This window comes from Morone saxatilis, unplaced genomic scaffold (assembly GCF_004916995.1).
Source record: "Morone saxatilis isolate NCDOM2014 unplaced genomic scaffold, NCSU_SB_2.0 Contig8, whole genome shotgun sequence".
In the NCBI taxonomy this organism is placed as follows: domain Eukaryota; kingdom Metazoa; phylum Chordata; class Actinopteri; family Moronidae; genus Morone; species Morone saxatilis.
In genome coordinates, this window is record NW_023340257.1 from 9,195,441 (window position 1) to 9,213,764 (window position 18,324).

At 40.3% G+C, this 18,324-nt stretch overlaps 1 protein-coding gene across 1 annotated transcript in view; it reads right to left on the reverse strand.

Annotated features, from left to right (window-relative positions):
- dscamb (Down syndrome cell adhesion molecule b) overlaps positions 1 to 18,324 on the reverse strand; it is a 91,076-nt gene that overhangs the window by 1,310 nt on the left and 71,442 nt on the right. Inside the window, exons 15-32 of the mRNA XM_035679392.1 lie at positions 18,160 to 18,230; positions 17,414 to 17,657; positions 16,474 to 16,620; positions 15,410 to 15,565; positions 14,836 to 14,969; positions 14,499 to 14,652; positions 14,206 to 14,323; positions 13,953 to 14,119; positions 13,555 to 13,653; positions 12,127 to 12,315; positions 10,990 to 11,280; positions 8,982 to 9,158; positions 8,510 to 8,540; positions 8,148 to 8,263; positions 7,860 to 8,009; positions 5,618 to 5,818; positions 4,855 to 5,171; positions 3,805 to 3,827 (exon numbers count right to left, since the gene is read on the reverse strand). Coding sequence (XP_035535285.1) covers positions 3,805 to 3,827; positions 4,855 to 5,171; positions 5,618 to 5,818; positions 7,860 to 8,009; positions 8,148 to 8,263; positions 8,510 to 8,540; positions 8,982 to 9,158; positions 10,990 to 11,280; positions 12,127 to 12,315; positions 13,555 to 13,653; positions 13,953 to 14,119; positions 14,206 to 14,323; positions 14,499 to 14,652; positions 14,836 to 14,969; positions 15,410 to 15,565; positions 16,474 to 16,620; positions 17,414 to 17,657; positions 18,160 to 18,230 — 2,785 coding nt within the window. The remainder of the gene's footprint in view (positions 1 to 3,804; positions 3,828 to 4,854; positions 5,172 to 5,617; positions 5,819 to 7,859; positions 8,010 to 8,147; positions 8,264 to 8,509; positions 8,541 to 8,981; positions 9,159 to 10,989; positions 11,281 to 12,126; positions 12,316 to 13,554; positions 13,654 to 13,952; positions 14,120 to 14,205; positions 14,324 to 14,498; positions 14,653 to 14,835; positions 14,970 to 15,409; positions 15,566 to 16,473; positions 16,621 to 17,413; positions 17,658 to 18,159; positions 18,231 to 18,324) is intronic.

Below are 18,324 nucleotides of genomic sequence, written 5' to 3' on the forward strand. Positions count from 1 at the left end.
ACAGGTCGGCAGCAGCGAGTCTACAAGACACTTAAGGAACATATCTGGTTCATTAGGTGCTAAATACTCCACAATGTTTACCAGCTAGCAGCTAACTTTGTCTTCCTGCTGTTAGGTTCTGTGCGAGTGACACTGAAAACACTGGTGGGAGTGAAACAAGACAGTAATGCTGTGGATTGTAAAACCAAAACAATGAGCTGAAAGATGCTACAAAGCTCTGTCATGCTCAGGGAAACTGTAGAGTTGGGCTGCATGTAAATAATAAGATATTAACACGTTAATGATGTTAACTCTTATGAAACACGTCCCATAACTTTAAAAACAATAAGGAATTTATATATGTTTGAGGATTTAGGATGAGACTGTATTGCTCTCAACAGGTCTAAGTTTTTCCACAGACTCCATTCGTATTATTCCATCCTCTCGGCCTAAATTAACTGTACACAGAGTTGAAAATCCATATTAGACTCACATTCACACTGTTACATTTGCTCACTTCGGGCCCCTTTAGGAATATGATTCACATGACTATTATTTTAATGCAATACCATTTTTCAAGTGTGAATGTATTTGATTTAATGGTTGCTATCAGGAAAAATGTGCAGACCATAATGTAATAGGGAGCTGAATAGTACAATGTCATCTTTTCGATTTTTGTCAGGGACTGATGACTGATTAAGTTATTGAGGTGTCTTTTCTTACTGAGATGAAGCCCAATGATGGACTATGTCTAGACTACCAGCCTATGTATTGTATATATACTGCAAGATTTCTCACTTGCATCTGCTCAAAGTTGAGTTGGACTGTAGTAGCGGAGTTTTATTAGGAAACAGAATAACTTGTTAACTCCTGTAGCAAGATAAACCAGGTCCGATCTAATACCTTAACTGAGTGATAAACCTAGATTAAAAGCTGTCTCCTCAATCTTTAAGTAAATGTCGAAAGTGTTAGATAAGAGATAGAGAAAGAGAAGTAGAGACACTTTGGTTCAGTGAGTTTATGGACTGTTATTCTATCCCTTGCACTGATTGGATTACATATTTAACGGAGCAAATTAGTCCCTCGCACAAAGGGTGCTGGGTTGCCAGATCTAGTGGGCAGCACTGGAGATTCAACACTTGATGAGCTGAGGATCTGTGTGGATTGTTTCATGACTGCTGAGGAGTTCATCTTCACATTTATCTTTCAGGACCGGAGATCAACAAGCGTTTACAGGTGTACGGCTCATTGCTAAAATCACTTTTCAACATGTGTGCCCCCCCCCCCTAACACACCCACGTGCCGACACACTCACATGTGTACAGCCCACGCATACACGAATTTAAGTAATGTAAGTATATACTGTATGTACGTCATACTGACACTCCCTACCAGCTACTCAGCGTGAATGCCAGCACAGATGAACCCGTCTCTGCAGATTCCGTCCCACATGTGACCTTGGAGAATGGATTTCTGGGTTCACAGGGAGAATGCATAATTTACTGTGTTTTATAATAAGCCCTATTAGTGCCAGTAAAGATGATGAATGGCTGGGACTGTTAATTGAATTAAATATAGATTCAAGTGTTTCTGTGGGAGCTCATTAGAAATGTAGTTTGAAAATTCATCAGCCAGTAAATTGCAGATTGCACAGTAATGGGACAGTCTGTGCAACCAGAATACAACAGCAACACTCTGCCAAGCCATTAATCTATGTAAGTGTCTGCTGCATCTTCAGCTCAGTCTGCACTGTTGAGATGGGTGACGTCTTGATATTCTCCCACCCGTGTTTCTATTCTGTGTGTGTCATTCAGAGGCACACATACACACAACATATTTACAGGCCATAAACTGACTGCGGCCTGTAGTCTTGTAATTACCAGAACTGCCATAAAAGTTTATGAGCAAAGTGCTGAGGAACGAGCTGTAATGGGACAGGGGCCCAGTGGATTTGCTCTTAAGAGGCACTGAAGAAGAGCACAAATAAATAAACTATTACTCTCAAAACAACATTGTAAGGTGAAGGTGGTCACACGAAATGAGATGAGACAGACAGAGAGAGAGACAGAGATGAATGAGAAGCTGTCCCTCTGCCTTTGACCTTTGGGCGGACATGTGAGGTCAGTTCAGGTCAGTCAGATGTAATAGAGACAGAGATGAGGTTGAGGCTGGGTCATTCACCAGCTGTCAGTCAAACTGGCCTCCGCACTGGGTCTGGGTTTCAATAGATTAATACTGTAATTTGACAAGTGTGGAGAGAACATCTTAGTGCATCTCATACTTCTACTATAGATTATGAAGGTGAGAAGTGATTAGTCATTAACTGTTTTGTGACATACACTATATGTAGTACTTGCACTCACCTTGTCCACATACTTTTGGTTTGGGACTGTTTTTCATGGTTTGGCATAGGGTTATCTTAAAGGACCAGTGTGTAGGATTTAGTGGCATCTAGCAGTCTAGTTGTAGAAACTACAATGGCCACGAAACGTGTCTACTTAGAGCCAGTTTTGTCCATTCTGTGCTACTGTAGAAACCTGGCAGCTTCCTTGAAAAGCAACCAAATTGTGCCAATGAATCCTCCTACATGTTACACACTGGACCTTTAATGCTGTACTCAATATTTTTATCCATGAATGTTCGGTCATATGACTATATGTAATGTGAAAGGGCTCGCTCGTAATAATTAAATCACAGAGAATTATTACCCTCAGCCCTACACAGTGTTGTACTGTCTTAAAATAAAATACAACTCTAATAGGCAACTGTTTGATGACACGTTCACCATCACAACTTTATGAGGTGTTAATATGTCTGCATACACAGAGCCCTAACCTCAACCCCACCCAACATGTTTGGGATGAACTGGATCTATCGCCCAACATCAGTGGATGATTGACTTGTGGGTGAATGTGAGCAAATCCCTGCAGCCAGGATCCAAAATGACGAATGACTTCCCTTTTAAATTAGGTGTTTGACAAAGACATGGGCATTATATTTATGTTTTTACATACTTTCTCCCATGTAGTGTTACTATGGTTGTAATGGTTGACAGGAAATTAACATCTTTTCATATTGTATGCACAAACAAATTCTTTCAATAAGGATGAAAATTGGTCAGAGCAGTTATTTACAAAGGCTCATTATTTTTTAAGCCTTCAAAATCCTGTGATTGAAAGATTATGTGTAAATCCAAACGCCCCTTACTGTATCTGGGTACTTATTAATTGTCAGAGTTGCTGCAGGCCTCTCAGAAAACGACATTCCTATCATTTTACAGTTCATTGACTTTAGAGTCAGCTGAAATACCATTCAAATAACATTTGACAAAGCTAAAAAAGTTTAACATACTCAATAATAATGAAAATATATAATACACATTTAGATCTGATGCAGTCACGACATAAGAAATGTACTTCCAATTTTCCTGCTCAAGCCAAACTTTCTCTATGATTGCACATTCTTCTTTTGTACAATGTCAAAACTCTGTACAGTCGACAACCCACCAGGAAACAGTAGAGGCAGCACAGCTTGATTCTTATGCCTATAATGTATCCCTCAAAGTAACTGACACCAGAGTCTAGCACTCAGCGATACCGAACCAGCCCAAAAGGCTAAGAGTCTGGTATTACACCGAGCGGTCTCCGCTGTGGTGGTAAAGTGCTGTTTTGTAATGAGTGACAATAGCTTCAGATAAGGTTGACTGATAGCCTTTAGTTGCCCTCTCTCCCTGGTGAAGTGGTGATATGAGTCTGCTGTCCTGAACACAAACGTTCAAAACATAATGAGGGCTGAAACTTAAGATGCAGATCTGATGGCCTCAACTCTTGTCTGGTGAATGGAGGATTCTGGGAACGTGTACACACACACACACAGACCTATATTTCTAGTTCTTGGACAGGACACCTCCAACAACGCTAATTATCGGTGCCCTCAGACACACAGGACACAGGACAGCAGATGGGGTGATGGATGAGCTGTGTACATGTGTCAGGGAGAAGTGTGTCTGTCTGTTTGAATGTCTGTGCTTCTGTGTGTGGTCAGCAGCCTATCGACATACTCTGCCAGAAATAGTAATTGATCTGCAGGGCTACCCGGAGGAGCAGAGGGTCACGTAAGGTAAGACGACTACAACCCGAGAGGAGAGCACTGCAGGTTTTCTCAAACTGCGGATGAAAGGCTTTTGAGGCCCTTCATGTAGTTTAAAAAACAACAACTAGGGTGCTATTGGAGGAATCCTTATGCATGATGTGTGATGGGTTTACTTACTGTGTTAGGGCTCTAAAAGTAACTCTAAAACTCTAAAACAAGGAGCTACTCCCACAAAGGGCCTAGAAAAAAGATTGAACACGATCACTAATGTACTGAGTAATGGTTTAATGAGACTATACTGTATATAGCAGCAGTCTAAATCTGATCAAAGTTGAATTAAAATAGAAGTTGACCGAGGTTGCCATCAACAATGTCATTTTTAAGAGACAACAAACTAATGAAAAGTGATACCATCAAGTTTCTTACAAGCTGAATGACAAAAATAGCTTGAAAAAAAAAGACCAAATTATTGACATCTGTTCTCATAGATTGTAAATAGATGGATTGCTGCTTCTTGTAAAATTTTATACAGAAATCTAGCCAATGTGATCCAGCCAGTTGGACCCATCAGATACACTGAACTGGACTAGCTTGTGGGTTGTAGTAGCTCCAGTAGCAGAGCAAAATAATAACAAGAGGTGTATGTTTGGATCTCAACACCTATTATAATTTCCAAGGAATGATTTGATTGAAATCCCTCTTGTAACTACTCCCTGCCCAGTGGAATGGAAAAGGTGCAGTGGGGCTGATCAACACAAGGTTGAGTTGAGTTGTAAGGTAAACTTCCACTTCCTCACCAGGTCTATGCGCTTTGGGCACGGCCATGTTCATGACCCGACTGACATCCTGAGGTTTGGGCGGCGAAGCTGTAAAGCGGCAGATGCCCGACTCAGACGGCGTGCTGGAGGTCAGGCTGTCAGTGTAGTCGTTGGTCCCTGCTGTCATCTGCTCAGATGAGGTGTCAGAGATGAAGCATTCGGTGATGGTGAACTTGGCATGGCGAAGCTGCTCTTCCATCTTGGCATGCTCGTAGGCTCTGGCCAGCTCCTCATAGGTGGAGGAAGCACTCTCTGTTGATACCATGCTGCTCCGTGCTCGATCTGAGAAGTACACATCATGATACACAAGTTTAATTGTTGTAGAAATACAGCATGCAGTGTAGAGTGCAGCACTAGACTTTTAAAATACAGTTTATGTGGTGTTTTAGTTGTATCTAGTAGAGTACAGTAATAGATAAAAAAAAATTATGGAAGAGATAGAGGAAAATGGCAAAGGTTTAACTTGGATTTACACTCTGGAGGCCTCAGCCAAGAATACGCCCCAAAGTCACACTTTGAAATGGAAAAAGTACTCCCAATGTGTTTTGGATTGCACAAAAGCCATTGTGAGAGGCATGCAGACCACTGTCACACTTGAAAATCTCACAAAAGCAACACGATTTCTATCACATCCCGCAAATTTCTAACCTCAAACCTAAAACAAGGCTGCGAGTCCCTGTTGTTCCTGGGTAGCTGTGATGGTCACCCTCCACCCTGCTCTACTCTACCTGTATCCTGTGAGGGGCTGACACTGTAGCTGTCACTCTCCTTGTCCACAGATCCAGTGGCGCGTGGCGTGGGGAGTCTCCAGTCAGTGGTCAGGGTGTGTGAGGAGCTGGTGGGGTGCGGCCGGTTCAGGGTCCACTGGCTGGCATAGCGGCTCCGTGCCGCAGCAGGTCCAGCTTTGGCAGTGCGTCTGGCAGTGGGATCTGGTGAGGCGAGAACGGGACAAATTGTTGGTAAACAGAGCTAATAACAGTTACTCCATTTTTCAGTGTAATCGATTCAAGTCTCTTGACACAACACTAACATCATATCACAGACTCGTTTGGTTTTGATTAAACTGCCAATTAAATGCTGACAGTCTTTCAGATAAATACAATTTTATACATTTGCGTATTTAGAAATATTCCCTTGGTCTGAGATCCAAACTCACTCACGGTGCTTGAATAAAACAGTAAATCATTATTTAATTCATGACCATACATCAGTGTTTACCAGGGACTGGATAGCATAAATTGCTTTCTTTCAGATTCGTTTTTCAAAATCTAATTATGAGAATTGTGTTAGTCTCCAAGAAAGTATTTCTTTTCCAAATGACTCTGTCAATAATAGAATGAAAATAAAAATATTTCATTAAATATCATTGTTCAGAAGAAAGAACTAAGTAATAATACATTTATTTTTTTTGTAGAAGTAGAAGTAGATGAAGTAGATATGGCCTTAAGTATGACTCATCAGTAAACTACATCATTTGTAGCTGGAATCTAGGAAGGAGTTGGGGGAATATATGTTGTTCCTGCCGTGTTGTGGTACAAATCTACAGTTTACCCCTTCAGTGAACGCTGAACATTACCATCCCACAGCTCTGTGCAATGACATCATCATCAATCTTGAGCTCTACCTGTCTCCATACAGACATATAAATAGTATCATGTTCAGCCTGACCCAGACAGGCTGCTACTCTGTGCACCGCTGGGCCACATCCGAATGAGACCCTTTAGAAAAGCCCTGGATTGGATCTGTGTGGAGAAGAATGGTGCTGGTAATTGTAGTAGGTCAGACAGTAATTCTATCAGTGGGGATTGAGGGATAAAAGGATGGAGGTGCTTGGCCAACAACAAAAAAAAAAAACAAAAAAAAAACGGATGAGTCAGCAAACTGGGTTCATGCCCCACTGGCCAGGTTAAACGAACCAATCATATATCTATAGGCTTGTGTGTAAATGTGTGTGTGATTGTTTTGAGGTTGTTTTGTGCATATAAGTGTGTGTTAGAGCAGAACTGTGATAGTGTCCTGTGCATTTTATGTCCTTGAGCATGTGTGTGTATAATACTGTATGTGTGTGTGTTGCAGATGCCCAGTATGTAGGCATAGTACTGTTAGTGATAGTAGATAAAAAACATACCTAAAAAATTTGGTATGTTAAATGTATGAAAGACATTTTTGTGTTTCTGTTTCTAGGAGTGTGCAACTTTACTGTTCAATTTGCAACAGAATATAAATTGTAAACCATTAGCACAAGACAACTTGCATGTCTATCTGTACTAAAACGATTACAAAAGTTAATTAGTAATGGTATCTGAATCTGTATTGGCCAATTTAAACGGGAAAATATCAAATTTTTTGCACTGTCTGCAGAAATTCATTTCAGGGCATCAGTGATGTGAGTTTGCGCGCCCGTGTCTGTATGTGCATGTGTGCACTGAGGTCCAGTTGGAGCAGGGCAATCAGGTGTGGACGTATCAAGAAGAGGCAGGGAGATTGCTACTCTTCATCAGTTCTGCTTCAGTGGAGCTCAAACACCAGAAGCTCAGAGGCCACTCTGCAGCACGGCTGCTGAGTCTTTGTAATCTCACTGCTGGGAGGCGGCTCACACGCTGTATGATGGCAGTCTACGGTTAAGCTAAGCTAAGACAAGGTAGAAGAGATATTTTCCTTGCATGTAATCCAGATGAATGTGCAATGAAATGCTATTACCAGTGTTTATATTTTATGGTGCTGAGGGAAATTTCATTTAAAGTGACATCCTTTTACGAGAATATAACAACCGGTATGTAGATTCAGGAGAGAAATTAGCAGTGCAAGATTTATTGCTGCAGAGTAACCAGATAAAAACAAAAATATCCGGCTGTAGTCACAAGACACTTTATCAACATTATGTCATCATTAGTAACACAGGACTAGTAGTAGTAATAATATTAGTAGTAAAGGAAATAAATGTAGAGCACTGACGGTGGTGGGACTCACTGGTTCCAGGCCTGGCATCGGACACGTCCACCAGCGGTCCAGTGGCCTGGGACAGAGACTGGTAGTGGACTGTGTGGGTCACTGTGGAGGATTTTTGCTTGTTTGTCTCCCCAAAGTCATTGTCTGTCAACAGCACGGTGGACCTGTCATCTGAGAGACAGAAAAACAATGGACAGAGAGGGGAAGAGGGTCGAAGCAGGAAGGAAAGAAAAACAGATTACAATATCAGTCATAAGAATAATGAATAAGGTTACTGTTGAGCGCAAGATCTCACTTCAAGTATCTTACCGATTGTCTCCATGGTGTCCCTCTCCTCGATGAGGAGCTGGGCTCTGGGGATGTCGATGTGCATTCTTAAAGTCTGCTGCTGCTTGTTCACTGTGTCTGGAGTCCGAGTGTTCTTACTGAGGAGGTTAATGAGAAAAATTCATTACTTTTCAGTTTCCTGATTCTGCATTGTATCGCAGAAATGCTAATTCAATTCCATTCAAGTTGATAAGTAGCTGTAAGAAGGCAAGAGGGACAGCATATCCGGTGTGCAATATATTTGATTTTTAATGATGGGTACTGTAACTCTGGGCTACATTGTGATTTATGTTCACTGCTTAAAGGAAAACAGCTAGCATAAATTAAAATTAAAGCGTACATACCTCATCAGCATTTCTGCCAGGCTTTTGGCATCTGTGAAGTCAGCAAAGAGGTAGTTAATACCATAATAGCACTGTCCTAGTTGATAAGCTACAGCAGTGGAAATACTGTACAATTACTGACAATTCCACTTACAAAAAGGCAATGAAAGCACATTTGACCTGAGGAGACCACTATGGAAGTTTATTAATAACAAAAGCAAAGTTTAGTCTCAGTTTTTCACTGTTCAGATGAACTCGAGCATCAAACGATTGTAATTACAGGGCACTTTTCTTTTGTCTTTGTGCTCACACGTGTGTTTTCAGAGCATGTTTCCACACATAAACAGTATATGTGTAGGTGTTTCAACATGTGTTTATACAGCATGCAAATGTGCTTAGGCACTAAATAATGTGTAGCCTTATTTTTGTTCATCAGATAAAGTGCATTTTAACACCTCACACAAAATAACCCATAATTTGATCTACAACCAACCTCTGAGCCGCTTGAGCCGCTGCTCCCTCCTCCTCCTCTTTAGCACCATGAGCATGATAAAGACCAGTACGGCTACCACGAGAATGGAGGTGATGGTCACCACCATCTTCAGACCTCCACTGCCTGATATGTTGTCTGAGATTGGATCTCCTGTCTTTAGCAATGGAGGGATGGTACCTTGGAAAATAACACATTTAGACATTTGTGAGGAATTAATGCTTAGACACCAAGACCCTCATCTGAATGTTCATCTGGAGCGCTGCTACTTGACTTGGTCTTTAGTCTCTTTGCTAGATGAGGCCAGCCTACTTTTCTTAATAATGTTTAGTTTTCTTGGTTTTAGCTGCTTATGTGAAGTTTATGTTCCTACTTTATCATTTTATGAAAAAACTAATAATGTGCAAGACCAAAAAAAAAAACAATGTTGAAAATCAATGATTCCTGCTCGTAAAAGGTGGAAGGGAAATCATTTTTATGCAGCACAGTCAAAGATTATAGGGATGAAAACTGCTTAAGGAATTAAGGATATTGATTTTCCACATACATGCTTTTGATGTTTGAAAGCTGGGAATCCCTTAAGATGGATTTCTTCTAGTTGATTAATACAATTTAAAAAGAGATTCTGTCTCTCTTAGACACATTAGGAAAGTAATGCACATCCTCTTTGAGCTTTGTATATATTATTATTATTATTATTATTATTATTATTATTATTATTATTATTATGGATTAGTATAATTAGCCATCCATGCTTCCAAAATTTGAAAAGTGTTGATGCAGTCTGGAGTCTCTCTTAGCACTCATAGTTCATCATAGGAGAGGGCCAACACAACATATAAACATATCAACACAATCACATCAACAGGTAATTTTAAGTCTCCAGTTCACCTGACTTTGATTTCTTTGGAATTGAGGGAGAAAACCAAAGCATACATGAGGAGAAGAAACAAACTCTACAAAAGATTCAAGATTCAAACCCATCACTGCTTTAATGATTGGATCTCTAACTGCTTTAAAATTGGTTTAAATCGAAGCTGGGGCACCAGGTTTGTAGGAGACTGCACATTTGCTGTTTGACTTCTGAACTGCTGTTCAAAAGCTGAGCTATACACTGACTGTCAGACTGACAATAGCATCCACACACACATGCCTAGACACACACACACACACACACACACATACATGCAAAACCACATCCACACTCACGCATAACATCCTGACAGGCAGCTTACACGTCTCAGCAAAACCCTTCAAAGGAAATTAATGAATAGTCTGGAGTGCACCACAGAGCTCTCACCACCTCCTATCCTTCTTTACAGCTTACACACTTCCTTTGTGTATGACTGACGCAATCTGTAGCCCAAAGCAAATAAAGCTAGACCATGGCCCGTGGAGAATCTGAAGACTGTCTTTGTTTTCTTCCTCAGCTGAGCCGTCAAAATACCTGTCAATTTGTTCAAAGGCTGATAAAACAGTCTTATTCACAAAAAAAGTACAAACTGTACTGTAGGCAGAACTATATAATAATAACACTTAATGCTGGAACACTGCTGCCCTGAACAGTTGCAATAAAGTGTAAGTAAAGTAAAGTTAAGTAGGGTGTTTTAACTGGTGCTGTAATGATTAAGAAATAGTCATTTAAGTCTTAAGTTGTGTCTAAATTCTTCCCTTTGCTCTCAACCCTCCTTCTTCTGACTGTTTGTTGATGTGAAACATAGTGGTGCCCTACTTCAAAGATATTGTAACAATGTCTCATGACACCTTAAACTGTATGAAATTTGATGTTAAAGAACACAAAGAGCAAAAGGGGACTGGAAGAAACCCTTTTCATTGGTCTTTATACTCATTTCCTGTTCCATGTCCCTTATACTTTCAGTTTTGGAGGGAGATTTTATTCATGAAAAGTTCTTAAATTACTCCTGAGTTGCTTCTGATACTTATATTCCACCCTGATCCAATGATCCTCTTTATCGGTGCAACTCTGACAATCTGTTTAATCCAAACTCACTTCCGTCAGCATTGAGAGTAGCAAACGTGATCTTCTTTTCTGCTGAGCCGGCGCTGTTGGTGACCTTCATCTGCAGTTCATACCAGGTCGCCTCCTGCAAGTCGTACAGGATGTAGCTCTTGGTCAGCGATGTGCGCTGGGCAGTGGTCCAGATGGTCGAGTCCACTGCGCGGTACTCCAGTATGAAGGAGGTGATTGGACAGCCGCCGTTGTTCCAGCCAACCAGGTTGAGCCTGGCCCTGGTGGAGTTGATGCTGGTGAAGAGTTCATGTTCTTTGGCAAACTGTGGCTCTGTGGAGAAGATAGAGAGTAAAGATGATCAGCATTTCTCAGTTTTTTATGGAACCCAAGCTTTTCTTATTGTTGTTCTCCAAAAGAACATAATATGAGGAAGAAAGAGCGAATCTTGTTACAGGCAAAACAGATGATACCATTACAATGGAAAAATAGTCCATCTAGATGGCTAAAACTATCTGCATGCATATCCTAAGAAGAAATGACCTATTTTATTAAGGGAAAACAAGAGCTATTCAAATGGCATGGGGTCCTTTTATTAATTATCTTGAACACAGACATGGAAAGTGTACTGAGCATAAAGAGTAAAATTGGAGATAATCGATTTTCTCCTCTGCTATGAGCAGGATGGAGGCCCAGCAATGCTTGCTTTATGTAGACTACATGATTGGAAGAAGCTGGACATTCATGATTATATATAATTTTTTACCATAATAATGTCATTTAATTATTATTTCTGTCTTTTGTATGTTTGTATATTGATATACAGTTATTGCTGATGTTTCTTGGAAAACACGTTAAGTGTTAAAAAGATCACAGTTTGGCAAAAGGAAAACTTTTGTGGAAAAAGTAAAATAATACATGAATACTGGTCAACCAGCAGCAATGTATATAAACATTTTCTTCCTCAGTTATGAAGATTTAATATCAATGAAAACAAAATTGTATAACATCATCAGTGGCTAAGACAAGAAAATATTCCCTTACATACTTTCATTCATTCTACCACTAGAGTTATTGAAAACAATCAAAATAAAAGTATGAGAACATGACTCCCAAAAGTAGTTGCTTTGAATGGTCTTAGACAACATTTTGACTGAATTTCAAAATTCAACTTCCTACCTTTCCCATGGGTTTTAGCTTCAATGATCTCACTGATGCGCCCTGGCCCAACTGCATTCTGGGCCGTCAGGGTAAATTTGTACCAGGTGCCGCACTTCAGGTTCTCCAGACGATAAGAACGTTCACTGGGGCTGATGGGAAAACTGCCCCACTGCTCACTGTTGTCCTCTGAGTACTGCAGGATGTAACCTGGGGAGGCGAACAGTGAGAATATAAAAGACGGGAAAATGGGAGAGATAGAGGATTTGAAAAATAATTTTATAGGAAATTGGTAGTTTTATTTACACATTATAATACAATCATTTTAATGCAAATACTTTCACATGTCTATTATTACCTCTGAAGACTGAAGGGAGAAGAACACGACTAAAAGTCAATAGCCACACTTGTGGCCCTGTGAGGTTGTAAATCACCACAATATAAAACTGTTGGATGGATGAGACAACGTTGCTATTCTTACACCCTGCAAGTGGCACCAGAGGAAAGTTCACTGAAATCAGTAATTAGATCTCAGATACAGCCATATACATGGAGCTCTACTTGGTCATTGACTCAGCTTTGAAATATCATATGAAAGTTATAAAGTAATTGTACTATTTACCCATTTCTGACTTTAATGTATTCAATTTTGCCTGACTTGGAGATGGATAGTATGTAAGTAAAGCATGAAGTAGTCTAATAATGATGATAATTTCTTCCTATCAAACAACTGTACAACAGCTGCTAACAGAAATACAGTTTTAGTAAAAGTAAAGTGTGTAAGTAATGTGTAAGTAAGTAAGATTAATTCTCTGGGCACCACAACGTCTGTACTGACACTCATGGCAAGCCACCCAATTATTCAGTTATAGTTGTCTGTGTGAGGACAGGCCAATCAACCAATATTACCTTCCCTAGAGCACACTGCAAGCCTAACTAAAAATAGAATTGCAGGCTTAGGTGTGTGTATTTTGGTGATGGATGATGCTGCGAGAAAGGAAGCAAAACAAATATCACAGAGAAGGTATCGTGGACAGCGTTTATAGCGACTGCAACTCTAAAGACGGGAGCCCCATGATTAGGAGCAATGATAAATCACCACAAATCGTCTTACTGTGATTGGGCTTTCTTTAAGATAGAGCGCTTCAATCTTTCACTTAAACAGACCTAATCTTCCCTGCTGCTTTTTAATCTACCTTGTAGGACTTGAGGATTCAGCCCGACCACCAGATAATGAGAAACAGGAGTAAAAACAGGAGTGTTATACCAGAGTAAAGGAGGAGGTGACATTGGTTATCACAGGGAGCTGAAGGGAGGTGATTATTTTTTTAATAAAGAATAATGCATGTAGTTATTTGTATGTGTGTGTACATCACATTACGGTTGTTGTGAAACTGTCCACTGTGCTGTTTTAGATTCATGTGTTGTATGTGTGTGTGCCACTGTCACCTCGGATGGAGCTCCCTCCGTTGTCTCCAGGTATCCATGACAATGTGATTGATGTGGTGGTAGTCTTGGTAACTGTGAGGCGTGGCTGGTCAGGAGGGACTGAGGACAAACAAAAATTCACTGCATGGTTAGTATTCGTATTAAACTGCTTTATGTCTCCTTGTGAAGTGTTTAATCTGTAAGAGACCCCTGTTGTGGATGATACCATATATGAAAGGTAGGGAGCAGGATAATATATGCTTAGAGATCTGATGGGCTAAAAAATATAATTTAACGTAGCAGCTGCCCAAGCTCAAAACACATACTTGTACACACATTCAAACTGACCGTGTTCATTGAGATAAAGAAATCTATGACCCAGTGCAATGTTCTTTTATGTGTTTTCTAAGACTGCTTGCCTTGGACCTGCAGGTTGAGTGTGATCTCATCTGACCCCCAGTTGTTGCTGGCTACACAGCTGTAGTTCCCAGAATCCTCTGCTTTCACCGTGCGGATGATGAAGCTGCCGTTGCCATGGACACTACGACGGCCATCCACCAGGACAGGTGTAGGTGTGCCATTAGTGCTGGAGAAAGAATGTTATTACTATAGGCCGTGACGGTGTTTCCTCTGTACTGAGCAATACTACATGGTTGTTTGTGTTTGACTTACTTTCCCTTGAGCCACTTGATGGTAGGAGGAGGGTCTCCAACAGCCTTGCATGGTAAAACAATATCTTTCATCCAGGGAGTGGTTACTGTGCCATTGAAGGTCAGAATCCTAGCTGGGGCTAAAAAAACAAACACAAAATGGATGCCATTTCATCAGCTGTCGAGAAAATAAGACACAGGTCCACAAAAATGCTGCCAACCTATTATACATTTTTCTTTGAATGACAATGATGATGTATGATTCTAAAGAATATCAAAGGTTACTCTCAGCCCAGCTTGGTGAGGGTGGTGTACCTTTAGCCAGAGGCTCCACTGTGATCTTCTCACTGTTGTTGCCATGACCAGCAGCCGTCACTGCCACCACCCAGATACTGTACTGTCTGTTTCGAGCCAGATTGGGAATCCTGTAGAAATACGCATCTGGAGACGCCTCAAACTCACTCATCACCTGTAAAACAGAGAGAGAGGAGAGATTAATGTATCATTGGGCAGCAGCAGTGTCCAGAGAAATGCCATTTTATAAGATACAGAGTCAAAGCATGGGGTGTACTCAAGACTACAATCCCTGGACTGGTTGTGACAAACTGGGTGGGAAATTTGATTGAATTTTTTGGTATACAAATGCTATTACCATCGGATGCAGGTTAGAGCAAAAGACGATGTATTTCCTGATGATGCCGTTGAGTTTGAGCGGAGGCAGCCAGGAGACAAACACCACAGAGCTACTGGAGGCTGCAGCCTTAACCCCCGCTGGAGGACCAGGAACTGGAGAGCAAGAGAGCAGTGTAGGGTTTAAAGGTGCCAAGATAAACATTTTGAATAATTATGCATATGTAGCTTTACTGTGTATTCCCATAAGCAGAACAAATATCCCCAGTTTGTATCACCTTAAAAAACGTCATGAAACTTTTGGCTTATAGGTAGGATATAGGTATTCCTAAATTGCACAGCACCATATAATCTTTATTCTATTGTTCTTGTGCTTTTTCAGTAGCAACTAAAATGTACCAATGTACCAACATGATTTATGAGTTAGAACCTGAATAAGCATTAAGGTTAAATTATGAAAATGATAACAGTAAAAGCAACCACCAGTTAGAAAGAAGTTATTTTAGAGATATTTTTTCTGTTTTGCAAGATTTACAGTAGGCTGAAAATACATTTGTGTGTGTATTGTTTCTGTTTCAACTGGTAATGTGTCATACCATCCTCTTTAGTGCGAACGTAGATCTGTTCACTGCGGACACCATCTCCAGCGTTGGTAAAGGCTAAGACTTGGATGCTGTAGTTGGTGTATTTCTCCAAACCGTCCAGCTCCAGAGACGGCTGATTGGTGGTCACATTTCTGATTTCTCCCAGTTCTGACACAGGAGAAGGGAAACATTAATAAGCCTGGGCATCAAAACTGGTACACACTACAGTGGTATGGGGCAGCTTAGTGTGATTATTGTGACAATTATTTTAGCATAGAAGTCATTTAAGTCATTAAAATATGTAAAGTATTCATGATGTAGGGAAGAACTTAGAACTTATCCTGTATAATGAAGCATTTAAAGACAAAAAACAGGTTAACTTTTTATTTTTGCTCTGATTCCTCTCATCTCTCCTCTCTTCTACCCTCCTCTCCCCCTTATGTCCTGTCACTCAGAGCTGAGGCAATGGGCCTCACTGAGTTATTGCATTGTGAATTATTGATGGAGACCAGCCAGACTGCAGGTTGGATCACTGCTATACAGCAGGGTACAGATTCAAGGGAAAAACACAGGAACCACAAATATTCCCTCTGTGCTATGCAGTATTTGTATTCCCATTGTTGATCGGTATGTGGCACATATTGTTTGAAAATGTAATGTTTTTGTTCATCAAATGATTACATTTTAAATGTAGATCAACAATTATTATTGTAAGTGCTAAATAAGTTGCTGAAAATTACATTTAAAATGAGAAAAAATACAAAAATGATAACAGTGTCTCATTAACTTAATATTGAATGAGTTAAATAGAAGATTAAGTGGTTAATGGGCCACACACACAGACACACACACATAAGGCAGCTTGAATTATTACACCACCTCTGTAACTCACAACAGTATATTACAGTATGACAATACCACAGCTTCCCCTGGTGGATGAACCATGACAATAACAAGCAACAGCAATGAAAAACCAACCCAGCATTGATGACAAATCAGGTGAATTAAAGAGTTAACTTACATGGCCAGTAAACTGCACTGATCTATAAATGAAATGGGTGTGTTGCTGTTAATACCTCCATCAGGCAGGTTAGCCCAGTAGATGACTCTGTATCCCTGCAGGTTTCCATTGAGAGCCTCTCTGGGCAGAGGCATCCAGGAGAGCGAGATGACCTCTGGGGACTTTGCCACAGCCAGGACGTTTTCAGGAGGCCGAGACGGCACTAAGAGAGACATGCAGAGAGAAAAAAGGTGTTGGAGTGGAAGCTTAATGGAGGCTTATGGAGTGGCAATACTACCAGTGGTGTGCTGGGTAAGTACCCTCATGTAGGCAATTCACTGAGCACCACAAAAAAAAGTAACTGCTGACTACAAATACATCTGAAAGTCATCTTTGTACCACATCTAACAAATGAATGAAACAATACCCAATATTATAATGACCAGAGGAGACACTAGTGAAAAGAGATGTTTGATTCTAAAATAGTTGGATGTTTTATTTCTTAAATATTTCATAAATAATGACAACTGTATCCTTAAACTTGAGTAATTATTGTGAAAAGATATACTAATGTTATTAAATGCAAAATATTATATATACTAATAGTGTACAGTATGTTAGAGAGATACACACATTAGGTGCCTTTGTCAAGCAGGTAAATTTACTTACGAGCTTCAGAAATAAGAGGGGACTCTGTATATTTTGTAAAATCATTATACATGTCCTCTTTAATCAGAATAGCACTGAAAAGCAAGCGTTTGTTTGTCAATTGTAATACAACAAATGTCAAGTAGAGGGCAGCCTTTTCATAAGAATATGTTGGAGCCTTTTTTAGAGCCACTGCGTCTAACAGGCAAAGGTACTGCAGAAGGAGTGTGTTGTCAAATTTGGTTACAAACTCAAATAACTAACTTAAAGTAATAGCCTTATAATCTGTATACAAGATCCTCAGCATGGGCACATGGACTTAGTAACACATATACAAGACATGAGATCCATCCACACGCCCTCCTTACCATCCTCCAGGGTTTTGGTGACCACCTGCTGTGAGGATGGCCCAGTGCCTGCCCTGTTAGCCGCCTGCACCACCACGCTGTACTGAGTGAACTTCTTCAGGTTGTCCAGTGTGATGCTCTCTGTGGTGTCTCCCGTGGTGTCCACGCTGATGATAGTGAACTGGTGGCTCCCACCAGGGCTGTACTCCCTGTAGCCCACCTGGTAGCCACGGATCACACCGTTCTGCAGGTGCTTCTGAGGAGGCTGCATGACAAGGTTTAGGGGAGACAAGGGTTAGAAGACCTAACTAATGATGAGCTGCGGTTTCTTTTAATCAAACCGACCGCTAAACACTAAATCCTAACTTATACTGGAGGCTTATGCAGCTTGAATAGATCTGTTACATGTGAAATATTATTAATTTAATATATTGATGAACAGAAGGTTATAAAAGAAACCATGACTTATAGTTGTACACATACACTATAAGTCAGTGTTGTTCCTTCTACTCCCTTTACCATATAGAATATTTTCAGCTACTTTATTAATGTTTATTTATTTATACTTTATTCAGAACTCAATTAGCCTTCACAAACTGGTTGCTAATAAGCAAATAAAAAAATAAAATAAGCAGTAATATTTGATCTGAACTGACCAAAAATGTATCTATTTGTGTTTTTGTGTTAATGATTAAAGAGATTATAGTATAATCTACATGCTGGTATATTTTTCTGTGTTTCAACTCAAGATTACAGTTAAAGTTTACCTTCCAGGAAACTTTGATGCTCTGTGGGGAGGTGGGCTCCAGAGTGACATCTTGTGGCGGGCCGTCAGGAGCTGTAAATAAAGCACATCATTCAACTGTAACTATGCTGGTGTTTAAATGGAAAATATGATGATTTGCCATTGAGAGAGCAGTTCCCTTTCCATC